The sequence below is a fragment of the Alligator sinensis genome, unplaced genomic scaffold (assembly GCF_000455745.1).
Source record: "Alligator sinensis unplaced genomic scaffold, ASM45574v1 scaffold445_2, whole genome shotgun sequence".
In the NCBI taxonomy this organism is placed as follows: domain Eukaryota; kingdom Metazoa; phylum Chordata; order Crocodylia; family Alligatoridae; genus Alligator; species Alligator sinensis.
The window spans coordinates 626,536-651,947 of NW_005842081.1; the positions used below are offsets into that span (position 1 = coordinate 626,536).

General features: G+C 40.3%; 1 protein-coding gene across 5 annotated transcripts in view; it reads right to left on the bottom strand.

The window, feature by feature from the left end:
• Positions 1–25,412, bottom strand: part of FAM53A (family with sequence similarity 53 member A) — a 91,254-nt gene that overhangs the window by 59,848 nt on the left and 5,994 nt on the right. For all 5 annotated transcript variants that reach the window (XM_025204441.1, XM_025204442.1, XM_025204440.1 and 2 more), the window contains 2 exons: positions 6,454–6,705; positions 779–833 (listed from right to left, as the gene is read on the bottom strand). In XM_025204441.1, coding sequence (XP_025060226.1) covers positions 779–833; positions 6,454–6,570 — 172 coding nt within the window. In that variant the 5' untranslated portion in view covers positions 6,571–6,705. The remainder of the gene's footprint in view (positions 1–778; positions 834–6,453; positions 6,706–25,412) is intronic.

Consider the following 25,412-nt stretch of genomic DNA (forward strand, 5'->3'; position numbering starts at 1 on the left):
ACTGCTCAAGGGTTGCAAAAAGTGCTGTGACTATGTTCTTTGTGTATGGTACTGCAAGACTGAGACACTGCAGTCCCCTCTGGCAACCTCATGGAAACACAAATTCACATCTCAGGAGACAACCCATTTGAGTAAATAAAAATCTACCATGGCTTATTAAAATATGAAACAGCTGATGCATAATCTCAACTCCCCTTTCCCATCAATAAATCAGAAGTAAAGCCTACATTACTTGGCAATAAAAAGATATTCCTATTTTTGTTATAACAAGAGGAAATGAGTAAGGACGAACAGTGGTGGAGGGTTCCTTTTCTCCCTCTATCAAGCTATTATATATTTTATTCTTTGCCTTATGCTAAATACTGTAGGGCTAGATATTCTATATTGCAACGGCCTACTTTTATGAAGGTGTGTGAAGAGGTAGAGATGTGTAGTTTTCTGTTAGCAAAGAAAACCCGATAAGAAAAAGGGGGTTTTGGTTTTTGGGGGGTTTTTTGGGGGGGGAGGGGAAGACGACGCACACAGCAGTTGCTGTGCATTTGTACATAACAACAGTTACTGAACAAAAACATGTAACAAGGGCTTTTTACTATGCAAAGCAGATCACAAGTACAAAAAACTAACAACCAGCGATTCCCAGTATTGTTCAAAGACCAGCTTAAGCCAGCAGGCTCCACAACAGCATGCTCCATTCCCCTCCACCTTATTTACAACAGAAAGGCTGCTTACTATACCAATTACCTCAGTAAACCACAGCTACCGTTTCACAAGAACTTACCATTGATTTCAAAAGGGAACAAGCTGCCACTTTTGTTCAGCTTCTCAGATGAGTACTGAAATTAATCAGAGAAAAAAAAAAAAGATTCACACCATGTAAAGCTGTATGGCGTTGAAAAGACAATCGGCATAAACCTTAAGCATTTCATTAATTTAGATACAGAAGTTTCCCTGTACATGCATGTAATAAAATGACAAATAAGTGATAAATTTAGTTGAGCATCTAATGACAAAAATCCCATGTTCCATTTAAAAGTGGTAAACTTCTGAAGCTGAGCACAGCCATACAACCTGAAGTCTTTCAGATACTTCACATAATTCATATTGCAGTAATTCAGAAGTGGAAAGGCAATTAATTAATTCAAAAGGACTTTATCTAAACTTTTAGAATAAAAATAAAAGGACAAGAAATTGAAATTTAAAGCGCAATTGCCTGCATTTTTCTTCCCCCACAGAATTACAAATGCTGCATAACTAAATACCTTTACTACAGTCATTCCAGTTTTGTAGATAAACTTTTTTTTAATATACATACAAAGGTTTGAACACATACATTATAGCATTCATAAAGGAAAAAAAAAGTAAACATTTGTTAGCCTTTGAAGAATATATTTTGGTATGTTTTACTGATAAACAAGTGATTTCCTATCATTTTTTTCCTATTTAAAAGAGGGGAACCTCTAATAAAATGCAATAGCTAGAGAAGAATAGTTGCAGGCTTTTGTATACGTCATAGCAAACGAAGTATTGATTTACATATGGGCAATCACGTCAGAGTGGTTTTCCTAGCATGACTGCTATACTTTGGGGCTATAAACTCCTTGTGAAAATATTAAAACCCTCACACACCTGCAAAGTCCTAACGCACAAAGAGAACGCTTTGCATACAAAGGTGCGATTTCTCAGATGCCATATATAAATTAGCAAGAAAAAGCGACTCAACACCCTGTAAGTACCAAGACCTGTCTTGTATAGTAGTACATCTTGATATCCAGTCTAAAGATAAATGAATGCTCTCATTAAACCTTGTTGATTGTTACAAGTTTTCTCCCCTGGGGATGGGAAGGAAGGATTACTTAAAAACCTCTTTCAAAAGCTTTTTTTGGACCTTGTTTTCTACATACAGCCAAAAAAAGATAGTATTGTTCAGAGACTTCCTTTCCAAATACAAGTTTAGTTTTAAGTAAACATCCCTGGTCTATATGAAGCATTTTTGCTCTTTAGCAACATGAAGTGTAACTGGTCGCTTTAACACTTTGAACCTCAAGCTCATATTTAAGATACAGCAATGCAAAAATATATTTTTTGCGGGGAGGGGGTAGGATTTGAAGAGGATCTAACATAATATTGAAGAGGTTTTTCTGTATGTGCGATAAGCAAGCCATAAGAAACCGTAGAATAAAAATATTTTATCTGCTGATGTATTCAAAACCTAGTTCTTTAACAAAGCATGAAACCTCGTTCTCTGGAGACAGCAAGAATCCAGGCTTACAAAAAGGGTAAGAATCATGAATCTTCATGTACATGGAGCCACCAAACAGCCCGCCTCTTCAGTGTACAGAGGGAAGTAGCCATACCCTCAGTCAATGGAAACTGCACAATCTGTGCACTGAAATACTGAACAGACCTTTTCCATGGTCAGCCAGAGATTGGGAAGTCTCGTTTATTGCTCCAGAGATCAAGCCCACAACACTGGGGCAACGGCAAGATTCCTAGTTCCCTGGAGCTTCCTTTGTGAAAAGCCTGAACATGCCACTCTAATGAAGCTCTCCTTTGGTCCTCAAGTCCACAAACTTCTCAGCTACTGGAAATCATCCACTCCACCAACAAGTATTCCTCTCATCAACATCCAGTTCTTTGCACTTAGACTCCAGCCCTGCTGTTTGATCATTTGGAAGATGCTCCTTCATTTCCACAGTTCTTGAGCATCCACTAGCTTTGTGTATACAGATCAGTCCCTTCTTTCTACTCTAGTCATAAATCACTCTGGCCAAACACCTGGCATCTGCTCAGAAGAGCACCATTCTGCTAATCGACTGCAGTGCCTTTACCAGGAAGTAAACAGATATACAACATATTAACATCCATGTCCCTCAATGGGACAAGTGTTTTATTTATCCTCTTTGATCCCCTTAACTCTTCTTTGCCTCCCTCCTTCCCTCCCCTTTGTATTTAAATAAATGTATTCCCTTCTGGCAGAAGGCCGGGTAGAGCAGCACCTTACAGATGAATTCAGCTTAATGAGCTGTTGTTTGTGAAAGATTTATACATCTCTGAATGAGTCTATGAAGTACAACTCTACCCAGCCTTCTCCCCAACTTCAGGCAATCCCAGCTAACTCTCTCTATTCCTTTCTGTGCAACACGCTGGCCCTCCGCAAGTCTGGTCATAGCATCCAATGAAGTAACAGCATACAAAAGGCCTTGCTTCCGAATGTGTTAGTCTGTAAAGGTGTCACCCTGCCCTGGGAAGTATAGAGGAATACTTATGAAAGCAGCTATGGCCAGTACTTCTTCCAAGAGATTCAAGCAGCTGTCCTATGGGCGGAGACCTACTCAAATCGTGATTGCACAGGTCTCATAGAAATCCACATATTGGTGAAGGTCTTCATATGTAGGGTAGCCTGGAAAAAAAATATGTGGAATGACCTCCCTGTCTCTCTACCCAATTCCCACCTTAATGGCTCTCATTTCTACTCTGTTAACTAGAAGTTGATTAAAACAAATCCAAAGTTGTGAACCCAAACTGGATCACCATATTGTTGCTGGAACTTTGTCCAGACTCCGCTTATTTCGAGACAATTCAAGTGTGTTAGATGATTTCCCTATGAAACCAAAAAAGTTATTGTGCAACACACACAAGACTTGTCAGATGAATTCAATTTGTAACACTAAATATTATTTGGATCGAATGCAGCCCTCAAAGCATCAGAAAAATCATGGATGGGGGGGGGGGTAGAAAAGAGAGAGGGAGGAGGAGGCATTGTGGGTTATGTCTTGGCAGGATTCAATTTTTATTGGTAAACACTGATGAAAATGTTGAATTCACCTCACACTCAGATGGACAAAAAAAATAGTTCCATGAATAAATCAAAATGTATAGAAGGAGACATGAGAAAATTGATGGAGCATGTGATAACAGGGGGAACAGTCCTGCAGAACTGTGCTGACTATGGTCTGGACTGCAACTCCCAGAAACCTAGGGGACTGGCAACAAAGGAAGAAGTACCAACAACTGAACAGAATGATTTAAAGCAGGTATGATTTATGGATATTAACTCTTTATATTTTGACATACGATTTTATAAAGCTTTTAACACTACTGTCTGTAATAAATTGTCTGTCCCCTAATTTTGCACAATCCTGAAAACTTAAAATTGATATAAAAACAAACACCAATATTACCCGTTGAAACTGTTAAAAGTAAAAATTGAATTCTGCCAAGCTGAGTTACGTCACAGGGAGAAAGTCTTCATTCATTAGTTTCTTGTGCGCGTGAAGAGACAGCGCACGAGAGAGTAAGAGCGAACGCGCATAAGAAGACCAATGATGTTGGCTCAAGACATAACAGGAAAAAGGAGGAACAGTGTTCTGTGGAGCATAGATTAGTCTTGATTTCAACACCTAGAAACTGGAGGAAAACCTGCCATGGCAGCAGGCTGCAAAAAAGACCCTCATTTGGGAATATTTTCTAGAAATTCTGCATTCAAAGCTGAGAAAAAATGACTGGGAGTTTAAAAAAAAAAAAAAAAGTGAATGAGGATGAAGTTTATAACTTCTAAAAACTTGAAATAAAGTGGGTAAAATTTTTCTAAAATGCCTAGCTTAAACCCCCCCCCCAAAGAATTCACCAAGGAAGAACTTCCTCCAGGTGACTGACATAATTGGTTTAATTCACTAAACTCACTTCATATTTCTAATATTAAACACTAATGTTAACTGTAATAATAAGTTAGTTGGCTGTAAAATGTGCACCATGTTTTGATTAAAAAGAGGGGGGGGTTCTATAACCAAAAACATTAAAGCTTTGTTAAATAAAATTTGAAGTGCTGGCTCTGTGTGTCTACTTAAATTCAAGTTGCCATCTTATTGCAGCTGGATACAAATACAAGCAAAAGAGTTAATCTAGAGATTAAGAAACAGTTTCACCATTATGGCATACTAAAAAGGTAGTTTTTTTAACAATCCAAATATGCTAAGCTATATAGACGTTTATTTAAAATATATATCTCGTTTGTGTAACTAAGAAACATTATGTACCAAATCCACTGTAATAAGTATATTTAGTTGTAAGTTAACATATTTAAATTGTTATATATCAACACATGAAAATATCCTTTTTTTTTAGGAAACACAATATGCAATGAGGTTTACAATCAATTATTTTAAAATGGAGGTTTTGGCTTGTTGATTTAAAAAAAAAAAAAAAAAAAAAAATCAGATTTAGAAGTAGACTTGATTTAAATCATCCACCCTGAAGACAAGCTCCAATGTCACAACACAAAAAACTAAGGCTGCCTATGAAACTGCCGCCTCTTTCATTACATGGCACTGACATGGTTTGAACATAGGCTGTGGAATAAAGACAAATGCAGGATCCCAAGAAAGATGGCAAACAAAGCAACGAAATGAAAGAAGATGAAGTCTCATGAAAAAGGCAGCTGAGTGTTATTCTGAATAAAGGGATGTTGCCCCTGCTTCCGTCCCATGTAATGCAAGGTACTAGATAACTTCAAAACACTTTCCAGTTAATCACAACCCTCCATGTTCCTATTTTCTATGATTCTTAGACAGAAAGGTTCTAGTCAACTTAAAGTGGACATTTTATCATAATCCCCTTATATCATAAAGGGGTTATGAAGCACTGTTTGTGTAGCACTGGGATAATGCAATGACAATTGCCACAGAAAAGCCCGTGAGGAATTAATTCCATCTTCAGAGCAGTGTTTGAATGACATATTCAAGTAAGAAATGGGGCCAAGATTGAACAGTGATGATAAAACCAGATGTCAAACAGCTGCTGATTAGATGATCAATCCTCCCTGTCCTATGCACTGAATGTAACCAGTCTATTATTTGAACACAAAATTGAGATTCAGGAGCATCAACTTCCAGTCTATCTGTAGTCATAAGCTAAAAAACTAGTCTGTTTTCTTTTTTTTTTGGTGTGCGCACACCAATCTAGTATTCACTAACAAAAAAAAAAAAAAAAAAAAAAAAAAAGACCACAAAACAAAACAAAACAACCCACCAACTTTGCCCACAGGAAGTGAATGGTGTCAAAACTAGATATCTGCTTCTTAAGCTACCTTCTATAACTGCTAGATAATGTTTTTAAAGAAAATGACCAAGACTCATGGTGTGCAGGGGAAGTTTGTAGAACTCTTAGCACACTTAAATAACAAAAATGACTAATCAATACACGTCTCCTTTTATAGTGCCAATTCCAAATATGCACTTCCCATAAAAAAAGTCTAAAAATACTATGCTTGAGTACCTGTGTCAGACATGCTACGCTTCACTCGGGAACCACTTGCCCCTTCTCCAAAAAATAATTTTAAACTTGTTCCTTCTGGCTGCTCTATATTCTTGATTTTGATGCGTCTGTTTCTGTAAGGGCTGCATATTGCTATCCTTTACTTCAACACAGTGAAACACTATTTGAGGATAGCCTTACCAGATTAATATTGTATGTTTTACACGTCAGGTCATCCAAGCTCTGGTTCTGCAGCTTTTCCGTTATTAGTGTTACCATGGTAGTTGTCCCTTTTCCACTGCTTACACTGACAAGCATCAGAGGCTCTTCTGCGTCCCGTCTCAACACTCTTGAGCCATTTCTGGTTTTAAGTCTCAAGATTTATACTTCCATCTTACTGCCAACATGCATTTCCAAAGGCCTTCAGTGTATCATGTCTGCTTTTCTGTAAAACTAGGGAGAAAGGGGAACAGAACAGAGAGAATCGAGTTTAGTTCTAGTTGTATTAAAAATTCATTATGCAGAAATAGCTGGGCTCATACCCAAGGACCTCTTGCATACAGCCAGAGGTATAAAGCATTGTTCTTAAAAAGTCTAGTTTTTATTTTGACCTTGCATTAAGCACTGCACAGTTTTCTTAAAGTATGGTTCTTAATATAAATATATTGATCACTGATGATTAGATTCACTATCCAAAAGGGTAAATCTTTCGGTAATTTTGTTTATCGCAATTACTTCTCTCTCTTCTTATAACATTAAAGAGTCTGTAACAGCAGCCTTTACACCAGGGGTGGGCAAAATGCAGCCTACGGACTGGATAAAGTCCGCCAGGCCGTTCCAGCCGGCCCACAGGGCCCCTAAAAAAAAAAAAAAATTTTAGAAAATAAGTATTTATCTGCCCCTGGCTGCCTATCATGTGACCCTCAATGGTTTGACAAAAACCTCAGCAAGCGGCCCTCCGCCCAAAATAATTGCCCGCCCCTGCTTTATACTCTATTCAAAACAGACAGCAGGCAAAAAGGGACCAGGCATTCTCCGGATATGAAAGACACAGTAAGTGAAATAACAAGGGAAAGAATTAATGTAGAATTACGTTTTTCAGTACGAAAGATCAAAACAGCTTAAGGTTTTCATGGATCAAGTAATTCTGAGAAAACGTGCACCTCTGGTGGGCCTAGTTAAAAGATTTTTTTTTTTTTTTTTGAAGGCCAAAAACACGGGGCAGTCTGTAAGCATGTCAGTCATCAGTTGCCCTCTATCTAAATAGGTTTCAGGAAACATACTTTATAATCCATCACTGCCTTTAACCCCACCTCTCATTCCCTGTACTTCCAAGATTGCCCCCTCCCAAATCACACATTTATTTTTCTAGCTCAGGGTTGTCCAAATTTGCCACTGTGCAGCTGTTCAAGGCCCGTGGGCCTCCAGTTCGACAGCCCTGGTCTATCTTCTTCCAAATACTACATTGGGGCTTGAAGCAGCCTCTCCTCTTTCAAACCCAATTCTACCTTGACGTCACCAATAATCCCTCAGCATTCTGCCATCAAAGGAGCGCTCTTCCATGCCCGGCTAACAAGTCAGATTTATCCACTTTATACTCAATGAAGCACCAGGGAGAACTACTGCACTTGCTTTTACCCAATGCTGAAATGTAGAATTACACGCTTACAAGCATATTTATAGGGATCCTAGTCATATGTGAAGTAACCACAGCCAGTATTTTCCACTTGGAAAGCTTTGCAATGCAGAGACACAGTCTAACTGGGAGAGCTAGGGAGATGAGCAAAGTTTTGCTTTCATTTAAAGGATGCACTCAAAATTCAAATACAGTAGGAAAAAAAAAGAAGGTTTATTCCAAGGGATGGTCTGGCAATAAGTAATCTTTTTGAATATTTCCTATTACTAACAAGCATTAGATCTGAAACATTCCAATGTATTTTTCACACTACTAATCAGCTTCTTAAATAACTGTTAATAGACAGAGGTTATTTGGGTACGTGACCCAAGTTAAACCTGCCTAAAACTTGTAAGGTATTACCATTAATACAATTAATATCGGATTATCTCTAAACCCGTCACCTAGAAGAACATCCTGCAAATATGATCTTATATGATAGCATGTATTACTTTTACTATATCTCCAAAGAAATCTGTTCTCAAAATTGATGGAATGCAAAACACTGCTTTTCCTTTCAGTACCTCAACCCAGTCCCAATTTTAACTGGGGATAAAGTAGGTAGATTTATAAAGAAGATACACACTTGCACGCTTCCTAAAAGCCCTGCTGCTCCGTTTATACAGGAGTGCAAAACCAAAACACCATCCTGTCTTCCTTCACAGGAAGGAAAATCTTTGCCAGCGTCTCTTCTAAAATTTAACCTACGCATCAAAAGGTGAAATATCCTTATTGCCTCAGTTACTGCTAAAGAGGATGCATGGTTTGAATGAATAAAGTACAGATTATATACAACATGAAATAAAACCCTTTAATGTTGTCAGTCTCCTTTCTCTATTTGTGTGCATACACATATTCAAATTTTGCTGTTCAGAGTTAATCAGGGTTATCAGATCGGCATACTTGAGTGTTTGATCCAAATCTAGAACAACTATGGTATTTTCGCTAGTTAGGTTTTCTTCACTAACCACCCACCAATTTAAAACTGACGAGGACTGTCAAGACATTAGATTCTGACATCATTATGTCAGGACTTGCAGATAATTTTTTTTCATGTTTGATTTGCTTACCTCTTGTTCCTTGGCATGAGCATGTGCAAGTTTTTGCAAGACCACCCTACAGAAAAGAGGGGGATAACACTTGCTAAACAGTTCAGCAGCAGTTAAGCAGGAGCTGGCGATTACCCATCTGGACCAAGATTAATATTAATGTTTTAAAATTTAAGGAAAAGGAAATGAATGATGGTACACACGCACGCTGAGAATTTTCATAAGGGTTACAGAATGAGCTAGTAAGAATGTGACTATGTACCAACCTTAAGTTTTGCATATAAAAACTTCTCTGCGTTATGTTCTCAGAATTTAAGCCTCAGTTTGGTTGACGTGTTCAATATAGTATGCAAACAATCAAGTAGAGTTTAGAGTTAATGAATACTGGTTTTTACTCAATTAGACATTTCAAGCCAGCACTTGGGGGGGGAGAAAGGAAAAACCCTCTTAAAAAAATAGTATGAGAAAATTCAACACCACATTTGATTAAACTACCTACACAGCCACCCAGACTCTTAATTCTTACTACTACCAAACATAAAAACAACCCCCCTACCCCGCAAAAAACCCACAAAGCAATCAAAAACCGCGAGGTGCATTTTTTTTTTGGGGGGGGGGGGGAAAAGAGAGAAAGAAGAGAGGAAGGAGGAGAAGGGTGAAACAAGAACTGTGTATCCTAATTATGTAAACTGCAAGTCCAGGTATGGCTTTCATCTTATAAGTCTTCAAATTTCCTATCATACAAAACTCATCTTAAGATGACACATTTACATTAGTGTAAAAGTGTAGAAGACACAAACCCCTAAACCAGTGGTTTTCAACCTTTTTGTACTCAAAGCACCCAACATCAAATGCTAACTTTGAGTTTTCACTCATTTCTTTATGACAGAAAAATATTCTGTTGCAAAGGCCTCAGAAAAACCATAATAAGGCACAAAGTTTTAACACTGAATTTTCATTTGCAATCTCTGAGTTTATCTTGCAAATCGTGTTTGCACACCTAACAGTGCTAACCTTATATATAGCACTCCGTGTAACCCATGAAAAGATCAGGGCACCCCAGGGTGCTAGGACACCTTGGTTGTTAAATTGCTTCCCTAAGCCGTGATAATTGCACGATCCAGCAGATAATTACGCTTCCAGGAAACAGAATAAAACCCCATGGTATAAGTTACGCTTGCGTTGCTGTAGTCCAAGGGCTGGCAGCCCCTGGGACGCATGCCAGAGTGTGGACTCCGTGGTGGGTGGCAGGCCCAGGCTGGCCATGTCAGGCAGCTGGGAGGCTGCAGGCAGCTGCACCAGTTTGCAGAGCCCCGACCTGGCTCATGGCCAGCAGCAAATGCACACAAGCCTTGGGGTGGACGGTGGGGAAGGTGCTGGGCCTGCACTGCCACAACAAGGCTTGGGTCCTTCACAGCTCCCCCACCATCCATCCCTGGCATGCCAACATCTTACTAGTTGATGCTAAGGGCGCTTTTGGCACTCTACACCAGGGTTCGGCAGTGTTTTCGGACAGTCTGTCCACAGCTAATCCTGAGAAAGCTATTTGCTCATAGAATAATATGGAGCGCAACAGCAACAGCCTGCGTATTCCAGGATAGCTGCACATCTGTCCATGACATACATGCACTAGGCAAGGATTTCTTAGGGCAATAGCTTTTATTGGACCAACTACGTAGCTGAGAAAAAGTTTGTATGATTTAGATGCATCATTAGTGTAGTACATACATATAAGTTTTTGAATGCAAGACATTCTTCCTCAGGAACGCCCAAGGAAGAATGTCTTGAATTCAAAAAAGTTTGTCTAACTTTATCCCAAGTACATGGTCCAATAAAAAGATATCAACCTACGAAATCCTTGCCTCTCGCGTAATTTCTGGATCATCACAGCTACATCACTTTAACACTGTCATTACATACCTTGCACTTGAACAGAAAATTAATTAGATGAGCATGAGCTGAAACCCACTGGCTTTCAGAAAAGTATCAACTACCTTCAGCCCTAGGCAACTACTGAAGATAAAAAGTTGTGATAAAAGGACAAATATGCGTACTACCGCAAACTAAGTCAACACCATTGGCATTATCCCCCATCCCTGGTCACAGCAATGATGTGACCACGTATGCAAAGTGATTTTTTCTTTTAATCCTATACCATTAACAGGATCTTAAAAAGAAGAAAATTCCATGAGTTATTCTGAGACTTGAACCCAAAAAGCAGACTGGTTGATTAAGAGTCAACTTGTTCTTATGTCAGTAAAAAGTAAAATACATGAGCATTTGGTTTATACCACTTACCAAGTATTCCATGTGCTTCCATGATGCCCCGTCTTGTTAGCCACCTCTAACTAGTCCCAATATTTTCACTCCATCCTCAGACAAAAAAGTCTCATCATGCTTCTAATCATATTCATCACCTGTCTCTGAACCTCTCTCAAACTGCTCCGCACTTCAAACTAACTGGATTTTCAGTAACCGGAACCTAGTGACCTTTCTTGTTAGGGCAACCTGAAGATGCCGAGTGCTGAATTTGCATTTCTTCTGTCACCTCCCAGAACGCGTGGCCTCGGTCAGCCTGCTGTCCTAACTACATTTCCCACCCCCCCAGTAGCTTGTCTCACCGTTACAGCATGGCTATCTAGTCCATGCCACCACCCTACCACAGTATGCTCCACCTCTGCTGCTGCCAAGATGGAGTCAGCTGCCAATGTAAACTGCAGAAGCAGCCAAGTTTTCTAACTTCTAAGGTCGTCCAAGTCTTGAGGTAACAATACCTTTTTATAATACTGCAACTGGACGGGGACCCAGAAGATTACTGCCACCTTTTCCCTTAAGCTCCATTCACCCTAGGGCCGAGAAAAAAATAAGTATTGCTTTCAAACTATAGCCCCTCTAAACAGGAGGCAGAAATTGTCCAATCCATGAAGCTTAAGCCAAAAATTTATCTGGGATCCTTACTTTTTCCCTTGAGAAATAAAGTGGAAAAGGAACTTATTGAGTTTATTTTGGAGGGGTTTTGCCAAGGGGGGGCGGGGGGGCACCATGGGCCACCATTAACCCCCTAAAAAAAGTGTGAACTGTAGATTAAGAGTAGAAATATTCTGAAGTTTGGGGAAATTAATTTCAGGTTGTAGTCTACAATAGAGGTAACCTGATAAAAGATCTTTGTGTCATAGCAGTTTGGCTACAATACTAGTGTGTGTCATAGGATCATAGGAAACTAGGGCAGGAGGAAAAAAAAAAAAAAAAAAACACCACAAACCTCATTAAGTCACATACTTCAGACCTCTGCCCACAGCATGATCATCTCCACCTAAACCATCCCAGTCCAGTGTCTGTCTAACTTTCTCTTGAAAGTTTCCAGGGACAGCGAGTCCACATCTTATCCAGGTAGTGTTCCAACATTTAACCACCGTCTCCCCTTATACAAGTTACAAGTATTACACAACTGGTTAACTGCACAATTATCTTGAGACCAGCAACATGTACAAGCTAGCTACCATGTTATAAAAAGCTCCAATCAGCTATAGTTAGGCACTGAACAGGTGGACTAAACTTTAAAGCTGGATACCAACCAGCTCTAACCTACATATGTAGCAGTGTCTTGAGCCCCATCAGCTGACTGGGCTCCCAGCTGCAGGGGTGCACCATGCCCAGCCCGGGCTGGGAGGCCCACAGCCAAGGGGGCTCTCAGCCCCAGCAGCTGCTGCCTCTGGGTCCTGGAAGCACAAGGGACCCAGAGTTCTCAGCTGTGGACACTGGGTGCCAGGACCCAGGTGGGAGGGGAGGCAGCTGCCCCAGGGGTGCAGGATTGTGGCTGCCATGATCTCCCAACCTCCCAGGTGCATGGGGCACCCCCACAGCTGTGAGCCCCTTCAACTGAAGGGGCTCCCACCATGGGAGTTCGTTAGTGTAGGGGGAGCCCAGCATTTTGCTCCACCTAAACCAGCAATAAAAGGCATGAGGGATCTAATGCACACACTCTCAATCATGCCTCCTGCCATGCACTTGTGGCATAGTAGGAGGCACAGTTGTGTGGATCGTACATTAGATCCCACTCTGCCTTTACCTGCACGCACAGAAGGGCCCTCCTAGTCAGGACATTATTTTAAAGGATTAAGAAGCTGTCATATATAATGTCCTGTAAGAACTGTGTCAAAAATGCTTTAGGTGGAAGGAGGAGGGAGTAAGGGGGGGGGGAAAAAAAGTATATTGTTTTGCCAGGGATTTTATGGTCTTATTCATAATATCCCTGAAGCCCTATTGAGGAGGATTAAAGATATTGAAAACCCTTCAGTAGAGCTCTCAGATTCATCCAAATTAACAACTGGCTCTTCCAGGGATTAAGAGCCGTATAACACCAGGTTCACAGATGCGAAAGGCAATCTGTGACATTTTTGCTCACTTGGAGCTAGTAAGTATACCTGTGCTACGAACACTTTGCAGGACAGGTGCATCCATTAACAATTTTAAGTTACCAGTGTGATAAACAGATGAGCTTAAGCCTTCAAAAGGAACAATTAAACTGTTCCAAGAGCAGAGGAGAAAACATTAATCTCAAATAGATTTTTTAAGCATCATAAACCTTGTGGAATTTCAGGTCATTTCCCATCTTTCCTTTTTCCATACGGAAAATATGTTCCAATCATCTAGTGCATCCTTTAGAAGATTTTTCTTTGAGTTATTTGCAAACAAATTCTATCCTCTGTTTGTTTAAGGAAAGAGAATTTTAGAACAGAATATGCTGTAACTTTTAACAATGGCTCCCTTTTATTTATTTTTTTTTAAATGCACAATGCATCACATCTCATGCGTAGATTTTTAGGGTCGGAAGGGACCTCAGTAGATTGAGTCCAACCCCCTACCCTGGGGGCTGGACTCGAAATGAACTCAATTCATATTTGGTCATTATTGTATAATAAAAGTTCCTACAATTAAGGAAGAAATATATTTTTCACAACCTCAAATAAGTAAGGACAAAAACTAAGGGAGATGTTATTGCTATAACTTAACCAAAGAAAGAGCATTTAAGATTTGCATTGCAAGACTAACAGCTTGTTGAATATACAAGGAAGTTCACCTACAGCCCTAATACCAGTTGCAACAAACTATTTATTAACCAGTAAAAACAGAAAGAAGGGAGTTGAAAGAGAGCCTCATTTCCATCATTTCTTGGTTTTAGCCTAACCAACTGCAACACCTATTTAAGTCATTTTCTGGAAGCCTTTATGAGACTATACAGAAGTAGCCTATGGATTTCTTTAGGTACTTCAGGAAGTGTTGATCCTCTTTAGTGTCAGAAAAAGGAGGATTAAACTAAAGATTCAAACCTCAGATTAGGATAACTAGGGGCCCTTTAACTCTTATCTCCACTTCAACAAATCAAGCTGCCAGTCACCCCTTCAGTCTGAATCCCAACTCAAAGTTGCCTTTATTCTGTCTTGCCAGCTTTTTGAGGCATCCGGGTGTTATGTTGGAAGTAACGCACCAAACTGAACTTCTCCAATTACAGCCACCATGCTCTCTCTTACCTGCTGTCTGCCAACCCAGTCTCACTTCAGACATGACTGTAGAAGCCTATTTCTTACAAAGGACTTGCAAATTAATGTTTTATGCCATGTGAAACAATATTCCAACCCAGATATCAAGCAGGTCATTATTTTCTAACTCATGCATCTCGACTCAGAAGCATCCAAAAGTTACACAAGAATGACATGGAAAGGAGGAGATAGCATGACAGCAAGCAGAATGTGCTTTTATTAATTCAAACAGCTCATGGCCTGACAGGGTTAAATGAGATTCCCCAATGGTATAAATCCCTTTTTAAATATAGCCCTAGGTTGGCTCAAGAGATCAGACCTTAAAACAGTTCCCTGGGCTGCCAGTATTTTTGTTGGCACTGGTCTATGACTAATTACAAAAAACTCCAGAGCTATGTAGTTGTCAATCCTCAATTATCATTTTCTAATGAAGACTGTATTAGAATTACTGGATTAATAGGTTTTTCATTATTCAGTCCTGCGGACAAATGCCAGGGAAAAACAGCTATCCTAAGGGTATAATTTGCTCTCAAACTACCAGGATAAAAACAGATGCTCTAAGCTACTGGGAACTTCATATTAATATAGAAAAAAAAAATTTTTAAACCACACACGACCACAAGTCTGCCTGATTTTAAGTTAAATTGAAGTTTATTTTAGAAAGCGGAAGGAACAGAACCCATTTCCAAACCATATTGGAAATTAAGATTTATAGACATCGTTATGCATAATACATCACATCTCATGATGTGGTCAATCTAATAAACGCTGTTAGTGATAGTGCAAACAGGATATTAGAAAGAGAAAGGTCACCACCTGTTTTTATTTTATCTATATAAAATAAACTGGGTATATAGGGATGTCTTACTTATTTTATCTATATAAAAATTACACACACACACACACACACACACACACACACACACACACACACACACACACACACACACACACACACGAGGCTATTATTCACTCCCTCCCACCAATCCTACTGGAAGGAGTTGACAGAGAACTACTCATCCTTTAATATCATGCAAGCTTGGTCTAGCAAGGATTTCACATATTATAAATTATGGTAAAAGCAGAAAGTTAGTATTACTAGTTGGGAACTCGAGGAGTTAGGGTAGCAGCTACTCGTTTGAAGTGCATTTATACAGAGAGACAACAAAGCAACTGGCTTGGATTTAAAATTTAAATTTAAAAAATTTAAATTTAACGTTCTGAAGTACTTACACTTGTTGAATTTGACTTGTAAAGACTTTTAAAGAGGAAAGCCTTTAAAATTGACAGAACAGCCAATATGGTCAAAGTTATACAGGGGCAGAATTATTTAATCCAAATCCCACACGCACACCCCTTTCCCCCCCTCCTTTAATAGAAATGGTTCCATTCAATGAATATCTTTCAGTGCCTGATGTCTCAATTCACTAAGACTATTTAAATCTCACTGATAAGACACAAAATTGAGACCGACTAGGAATATGATTTCCTGATACTGATGGAATAATGGTGTGCTGTTTTAGCTTCCTTCAGCACCTCGAACTTTGCTAGTGTAGCGACCTCTACTACCAATAAACTCTGTGGGGACATGGTTTCAACTGTACTTTTTGGAGGTTGGTGATGGAAGACCTAGGCGCACACAGTGCCAACACACAGACAGCTGGCTGCAGTAGCCCGATGCTCCTTCCCTGCATCCAGCAATGGGAAGAATCCAGAGGAAAAAAAACCTGATGCCAGCTAGTATTTTCATTGGGTTGCCCGTTCTTAATAAAAAAAAAAAAAAAAAAAATCCTCCTCAACATACAGAGTCTGCATCTATGCCCTATCACTTACTAAGTGGTGTCTATGCTTTCCCGAAAGGTTTGAACAGATGAAGGTTTACAAGAAATGGAAAGACGGACAAAGATTTCAAGCACTCTTCCTTCCCTCTTTGAAAGCCATGGGTCTCATTTTCAAGGTGTCTTTCTAGATGCACTTGCTTCATCTAAATTTCTATTTTAATTGACATTTAGGAAAGAAAGTGCAAAGAACAAAGTTAAAAATAAAACTGAGTGCACAGCAAGACAGGAGGGCAAACCAGCTGAGCTCTGTAAGGGCAAGCCACATCTAACCCGCTCGAATCCTTTGGAAGAGTTATGGGGGTGGGATGAGAACAGGCGGATGAACCCGAGTCAGTCTTTCCAGAGGGGTTTTAAATAGGCTTCTAAATAAAAAGAGTCTAACACAAGAGGATAGAAACAGTAGGCAGAGTGAGCAGTAAAGTCTTACACTAGATTAGAACCCGTTAGAAGATGGGAGAGAAGTCGAAATAAATAGCCAGCTCTCAGCATGGAAAGAAGCTGATAACAGGGTATCCCAGGGATCAAGATTATGGCAAGTACTCTCTGTATTAAGAGACTAAGAATAGGAAGGGGGGAAAACTAATGAAATTTGCTTGACAAGCAACTTCTGTTGATTTTTTTTGACCCCTTGTTCTTTTAGTCCCTCCCCCCCCACCCTGCAGCTTGTACAGACCTTCAGAAAGTTACAGAAGAAAACAAAAAAAATGAAGGGAGGGTAGCAAAAACTAGTTCATCCTGCCCATAGCAATTATTCCAAATCAGATGCATCTTTTCAAGAAAACAAGCTACACATCATTGCAGACAGCTCAATGGACTGTCATGGTAATAGTAAACAGAGGACATGGGTGAAAAAAGTCCAACTGGTAAATCAACTTCTTTTACCAAGCCCCTTTGATTAACTCACATGCGCTCTACATTAATCCACCTCCCCCCAGCCTTACTCTAACATACCAAACTCCTGAAACAGCTTCAAACAACCTATTTGTTCACTTAAATCAATCTGTCTGGGAAATGTTTCTTTCTTATTCCAAGTGTGGAATTTGCCTGTTTGAAGCCTGAGGCCAGGTAAGAAGTGTTCGCTGTAAGGTATGTCACAACCTTGTGGAGAGCTAAAAATCAGCTTCAAGCAATCCTTGCTCACAGGTGATGCGAGACTAGGAGAGCTACTCTACAATAAGAAACAAAAAAGGACAGAAAGAAATTTAAAAGCATTAAAACTATTTGCCCTCCAAAGGTTAAGGCCCTTGGATTCATGAATGGAAAAAGGTTTTAGTGAATTTGTTAATTAAGACACTAGAATATTTCCAAAATAAACTTTCTATATACAGAGAATATTGCCAACAATACAGCAAATACACCAGTTTTACTGGCCTAATTTTTCAAAGTAAAACCAATACTATAATTTGAAATTATGTATAGGTTTGGTTTTTTTAAAAGCAAGCCAAGTTCCCTCTCCCCTCCCCAGCCCCTTTCTAGGGTAGCACTGCTCAATTTAAATGGATTTGCCAAAGCATCCACAAAGACAGAAACCAGAAGTTCTGCAAGGAGGTCTGGCTATGAATATGGTAGTTCTTAAGTTATTTTTGCGTGCGCTTGTGTTTTTTCTGGCAGACATAAAATTCCCCCCAGACCTGTATGCTACAGATAACAAAAAGTTAACAAAAGAAAGCAAAATTATGAATCTAGGACTGGTCATGTAAGAAAATACTCTACAGGATGATGTGCAATAGCAAACACACACACATTCTGCTGTATCATCTATCTTGAAAGTGCACTAAACTGATAGAAGATGCAGCACAGAATAGACAAGACAGTTCCCTTTTGTGGCCCAAGCATGCTCTCAAATCGAGACTAAACATCTGCAGTTTGCTACTAAACTAAGTAAACTTTCAAAAAAGCTTTAAATTAACTCAGGAAAGAGGGAACATTCTTAGTTTTCAGATCTTTTTAAAGAAGGACTCTGCACAGCCCAAAGTCTAGATCTTGTAATTAAAAGCCTAATAGAAATAGGGGTGTCAATTCAAAAGAGTAAATCTGTACTGTATGCAATCCTAAACATCACAACCTCATGCTAGAATACAAAAACCAGAAAACAAAGCTGACCACTTTACACTGCATTTCAATCCCCTTGGGCAGAGTAAGAAAGCAGCTGAAGTGTTGAAGGTTGGGCACTTTCCATGTTAATCCCAGATGTTATTTGTAACATAGTTAAGGATATTTCCCCTTTCCAAGTTTATTTTAACTACTCTGACTTTAATAAAAAACACATTCAGCTGAGCTAAGTAGCCTACATTTCTATTTCAGTTACACCATAACAAAGGCAAAGCAAGTAACTTCATTTGTGTTTAATGCACTAGAGGCTCAATGGCAAAACAGTCAGTCAGGAAATGCCAAAGTTAGGGTTGGAAATGCAACCACAACTCCACACCCTTTTGTAACTTCTGCCTGAAGCGTAAGGTTCATCTGTATAACCCCAAAAATTGTTTTAAATAAAAGCTTTGCTGATGAGCCAGTTTTTAAATTTGTTACCAGATAATTATACTAATTTCATTTGTACGAATGGCCCTCTCTCTTTACACACTTTAAAATTCTCTTCTTTATAATAATATTAATTTCCTCCTCCTCATTTTATTTTCCACTGAATTAAATTTGAAATTCCTTTGCAGACATATTTGAAGTAATATACTGCCATTCAAGAATGTCTTCCAAGAAAAACAGAGTTGAACTGAGTGTATTTCTCATTTTGCCTTTTACCACCACACTCCTAGGTAGTTGTAGCCAATTTGCTTTTTTTCATGCAATTTAACTCTACACGTGACTAAGCTTACAATAGTTTCAGCGAGTCTTGCACATTCTTACTGTTTAATGTTTCGAATGTGTAGCTGCATCACATGGTCCCAGTTTTAAGTTGGTCTCAAATTCTGAAAGGTCGTCAGTGTTGATGGACTTACAACTCCACATAAAAGGAAACAAAATCCACCTCTGTTCCTGTGCAGAACTTCACCCTGTAAAACTGATGAAGGGTATTTGTACCCAAAAAGCTTGCAAAAAAAGAATTTTTCCAGATATTTGAGTTGCTCTAATAAAAGATATCAGATTTACCCAAAGAACTGTGTCTGCCTATGTCCTTAGACCAACATGGCTACAACCAATACTTCTTTAAAACTGATTCTATAAAAGCAAAGCCCATAGGCGAACTCTTCAGGAGCAGGGACTACCGCTTGTTACTGCAGTACCTGATAAGCCAGGGCCCTTCCTTGACTGGGACTAAAAAGGACGCGAGAAAAAAAAATAATAAGATAAAGCTAGCTTTTCATTTTGGACAGCAATAAGAAATTCCATTTTTTCTTGGAGGTGACCATTGGTTGGTGGAAGTTGGAGAGCAGAGAGTGAAGGAAAATGGTGTGTCTGCTTTAAACCACCAACCCTCTAAACAATAGTCTGGCAACTTTAAAAATAGACTGCGCCAGGGAGCGAGTCTTCTCCACTGACACAAGACTGCTGGAGAGGTAGGATGACCATTATGAGAGACTGGAAGGAAAGCATCCATTCCAGTATCCTCCTGTCTGCCAACTTACTCTTGCAGATAAAGGTGCTCTGTCAGGGGTGGGCAAGCTACAGCCCATGGGCCGTATTTAGCCTGCGGAGCCATTTGATCCAACCCATGGATGTAGGGCTTCAGCTGCTGGATTGATCCAGTTCAGATCAGAGGAGATTGGGCATTAGGACTCAGCTGCCACCATTACTTTTCCAGTGGCTGCACAGGGAAAGCACCCAACTTTTCCCTGCTGCAGCATAAGGAGAATGTCTGCAGCTGGTGCTATTGTTCCCATGATGGCAGTGGAAAGCAACTGTCGCCAAAGCCTCCACTGCCACAGGTAAGAGTGCTGGCTGTAGACACTCTCCCTCTGCTGCTGCAAGGAAAAGCGTCTGCATGCTGGTCTGCCTCCAGCTCACATAGCCTGAAAAGGATGCCAACCCCTACTCTGGATAGCCATTAGAACAAGCATCAAAATCAAAAGCATCAGTTGGGCAGAATCAGTTTTCAGTTAAGTTGGCAAAAAAGAAATACTGAGCATGGGAAGCAGATGATGGGAAAAAGAAACCAGATAAAGCAACCCACCTCTCTCCCAGCCTTACACTAACAAACATTTTTCAAACTCAGGGTTAAGCAAAGTTTTAAGAGCAAGAACTCACTCCAAACTCACTCCAGCACTTCCCTGCCACCAACCTAAATGCTGCTTCTCCCACCACTCATTCCCCTTACCACTGAATTGCCATGGACAGCCCACCCAGCAAGCCATAGGTTTGCTCATCCCATTTTAACTGATGTTTCAGGGTGGGCAAAAAAAAGTTATTCAGGTTTAAAATTTGAAATTGATTGTATAAGTTTATGTTTTAAAAATAACGTTTTTAAGCAGTCTATATTAAAAAGTCTCAACTTACTACGATTATGCAAAGTAAATCAAAATTACAACATGGTGTTTGCTGCTGAACTTAAAGAGCCAAACCACGGAACTGGGAGAAGTCACTGGCTGAGCACCTGGAACCAGAATTTGTTAAACTGATAAACCAGCCCTTGACAGCTGCAGCCTATTCTTGCACCTGCAGATCTTCATCAGTTTCTGCAGCTTGATTCAGGTTAGTGACTAGTTTATTCTGTGTTCAGAAATAGACTGGATATTGAGGGGGAGGAAATAGGAGAGAAGCAGAGTATTTTTCTTAATAGAGAGATTACTCTTCCAATTTATGAACAAGTACTGGATACAAGAAGCTAGATTTACTAGTTCTCAAATCTAAGGTAATCAGGCCAATATACTAGTTAGGCATTTCTTTTGTTCCATCAGTGCTTTTTCCTGCAGGGGGCAGGTAATCGGACCCCATGATCTACTGAGGTCCCTTCAGACCCTAAAAATACATTAAATAAGAGGTCTTAAATGCCAAGCATGCTTTGATTAAATTGTCCTTATTAACTGAGCCCACGTATGTAGTTTTATTTAAACATGCAAGGCTTTAGAATGTAGGTTTTCTGCATTTTAGTTGCATTCCAGTTTCATTCTGAGGGCAGACTAATATTTCTGTCCCAATTTACATGTGCTTGCATAGAGGCAATTACATAATAGCTCAAAATAAAGTCTTACTCTTTGTATTGGGGGAGGGATTGTAGGTGTGTGTGTGTGAGATGGGGGTTGTGAAGGGATGTGGGTAGTGAGGGTGTGTGCCTCACCACACCACACCCCACTCCACGGCACACAGTGCCTGCTGCCAGCAGCAGTAGCAGATGGCAAGCACTCAGGGCGCTCACGGCCTGCAGGTGGCAGGCAGAGCCCCACAGTGGCACATGGCTCCAGCTGAGTCTTGAGAGCTACATGTGGCAACACAAAGCCAGCCCAGCCCACTGGCACACACCACCTTCAGCTGGAGTGCCAGGAGCCCCACAGAGGTGGAGGTACAGAGCTGGCCTGGTCTGATGGTGCACAACCCCTAAAATCCCATGCCTCCTGCCAACTTTCAGATGTGTCACCACAAGCCAATAATCATTGTCTTTTGGAGGGGCCCAGTAGGCCAGATAGAACAGTCTCATAGGCTGGATCTGGCCCATGGACCATATTTTGCCCACCCTGATACTAGAACAATCTGAAGCTACAGTCAAAACTGGAATGAGAAGGCAAATTAGCAGTGCCAGTTAAGTCAGGCAAAAGATAAGGCTGTGTACAAATGTTCAAAAGCCCCTGGCAGAACTGTTCCAACCATCACACTTTACTTAAAAAGTGCTACAAGTTAGAGAGGGAGTGAACTAAACAAATGTTTGCTATTTGGCTGGGGTGGAGGCAGGGGGAGTGGGGGTGTCAGAGCCTGCCCACACTGAACATGGCCAGCAGGAAGGGGGTGCTCCTGCATGTCTCCCAGAAGTCTGCCAGAGCAACCTCTCTCTATCCCAAGTCCTTGCCCCCCCCACCAGCTAGGCCAAGCAATCTCATGCTTCAGCTGCCAAAATGCTCAGCCAGGGACAGGGTGTCACGTGCCCCCCCAGATTTCTTGGTCAGGTCTTGGGGGCAGGCAGGAGTTCAGGCAGCACAGGGGCTCCCCCCAATCCCAGCCTCTTGAAAGCTGCAACCAGACCCCCCTGGCCAAAACTGTGGTGGGGAGACAAAGCCCTGACCCTTTTCCTCTGCAGCCCCCCAGGCAGGCAGCAGCACATTGCAGGGCCGGGGCAGGCTGCAGAGGAAAGGGGTCTGGGCTCCATCTCCCTGCACAATTCCAGCCAGGCAGCAGCACACTGAGGCTCGGAATACTGGGTTAAGAGATCCTAGATGCCTTCCCTCCAAACTCCCCATCCCCCACTAAGTTAGCCTTTTATGGGATCTGGCACAGATATTCAATAAAGTGCTCTAACAAGAAGTGCTTTAGTCTAATACCTGATCCATAATACACACACACACACACACACCCCCAACCACAGAGGCATAAGCTTTTGTAGGCAACAAGCTACGTCAGTCAAAACAGAACGCCGCTTACAGAATCAAATCCCTCTTCAAACCAGCTACTCTTTAAAGGAGCCACCCTGCCCTGCTTTTGTTTTAAGGTCAGAATGCTAGTTTAAAGGATACCCAATGATATGTTCTTTAGGACAGGAAACGCTAGTATTTCATTGTGTTTGTACATTTAGCACCAGGATGCACCAAAGTGCTTCTATAAAATAAGTTTGTCCATCTCAGAGGCACATGTTGCAATTGAAAAGGCACGTGTTCTAAAAACAATCTAAAGTGAACGTGGAGCTCCACATTAACTGGGTGAATGGGACAACAGAAGCTGCTGCACAGGCAAGTATGGAACACAGCTGATTGAATGACATGGAAAAGGTACTGAAAAAAAAAAAAAAAAATCAGCAAAAAGTAGCAACACAGGGAAAGTTGGAAACTGTAGGTAGATGCAAGTCATACTCTGAGAAGGCACAAGAGTAAAATTATTGGTAGGACTGTATAGTGCGACAGGAGTCAGCCACAAGAGGAATGATTTAAGGTTATAGAAAGGATGGGAGAACACAGCCAATGTTGGGCAAGAACAAGTGACAAGGGAGTGTAAGGAATCAAGGTACAGCAGCAAGAGAAAGAGGAAGTTCTGCACAGAAAGATGATTCAAGAAAGCCCCTACCCTCCAGCAAGCAGGGTTTGCTCTTCAAATAAAGAGGAGGAGTATGATGGAAGAGTCACTCAGGGCTACAATTTTATACAGCAATTTATGTTAGTGTCTAGGACACTTTCTGTATTAAATAATTTCCCATTACCCCCTGAAAAGCATATTTGGAAACTAAACATTAAAAAGGTAAAAGAAAGAATTTAAAGGAAGCTATAGTCACTACTAATGCCTCTATAAAATCCAGCATCTCCCAGTTTAAGCTCCCAAGAGTTTACAGGAAAACAAATATATTGGTTAATTTCAACACCGATAGGGATTAGGTCCTCACATTTCTGGTTCATTTTTGGAAAGCGGCATCAGAAATGAGATCTGCATTACCAGTAATTTCAAGCCACCATCATTTCTTCCCCTCTACTCCCAGTGGATTTTTTAATACAAGTAAGGAATTAGTCACGTTCTTGCCTGTCAAACTAAAATTTAAGATGCCTAGGTTGACACACTCATGACAGGATTTTTATTTTACCACATTACACAAGTCACAGCTGCCACACTTACTTTCTGAAGTACAGATGTAAATTAATCAGTTTACTATCATTTTCCACGTCATTAAAGAATTTGCTATCAACATACTGGCATTTTTCCTTCCAAGTAACAGAAACATGTTTATTCCCCACAGGAGGGATGCAAACACATTCATCTTCTTGATCCATCTACTAGTTTAGAACAAGCACTTAAATCAGTAATGTAATTGCTTACTCTGATGTAGGACTGGGAAAAATCTCATAATACACTCTTTTAACTAAAATAAAATACTACAATTCAGTCCCACCTTTAGTTACGTGACTAGTTTGTGCAGCAACTGTAAACTACTCTGAGAGTGAAAAATAAGTCTAGCTCTTGGTCTCTGATGAGCATCTAACCAATATGCGCTGCATTGGAAAAAGATACCCCAAGATGGAAGGCCTTGGCTATCTGCAGCTAAGAAAGCAGGGACAGATTGTGGATTTCCCTAAAAACTTAGGGATCTTGACAGCAAAAAGCCATATACACTCTACAGTTTAAACAATGGGTGGGGATTAGAGGAAGAAGCAACAATCCCACCCCCGCTCTCCAAATATACCCATCCACTTGGAGTGGAAGGGAAGAGATTCATCACCTGTTAATTTATCTAGTCAGGCACAGTTCAAAGTTACAGTAGTAACTAGTGCAAGATGCAAAAGGTACAATGAAGTGATGCAGTTGGCTATATATAATAGTATATGTAATAAGCCTAACCTGGCTATTTTTTGCCTGATAAAACTATAATCGCAATGCTGCATTTAAGTACTTTCAAACAAACAAAAAAAATATCTTTGAACAAGAAGGAATATATTCCTGTATTAGTCTCTTTAACTCATTAAAAGATTCAAGCCTTTGTGGAAGACAAGTCCATCAAAAGCCTAAAATTTTATAATGCTGTTGGAGATGCAGACTCATTTCAAGATGCCAGAGGTCAGAAAACAGGAACAAAAGGATTGAAAAAGGCCATGGAGGCCACTAAATCCAGTCTCCTGCAGTAATAAGCAACAGCTGACCCAAGGAGTACCCCAAATAAAACTTAAAAATGTTCATCTACAGCTACAAGGAATAATACCCAAACACCAAGAATACTCCAACATGCTGCAGAAAGAAACAAGGGGAAGACAAGGGTATGGCCAACATCCTGATGCAGAAATGCCAGGAAAATTAGTTAATATACACTTACAAGATCTTACAAAAAAAGACCATGACTCGGACTACTGGGGGACAGGGAAAACCAACAACCCCTCTCCAAAAAGAAAAAGAAAAAAAAAATCTATTCTTTGTTAGTTTAATTTAATAGAATAAAAACCCTTTCTGACCACAAATTTGTCGATCATTCTGATGCTGCGATGAA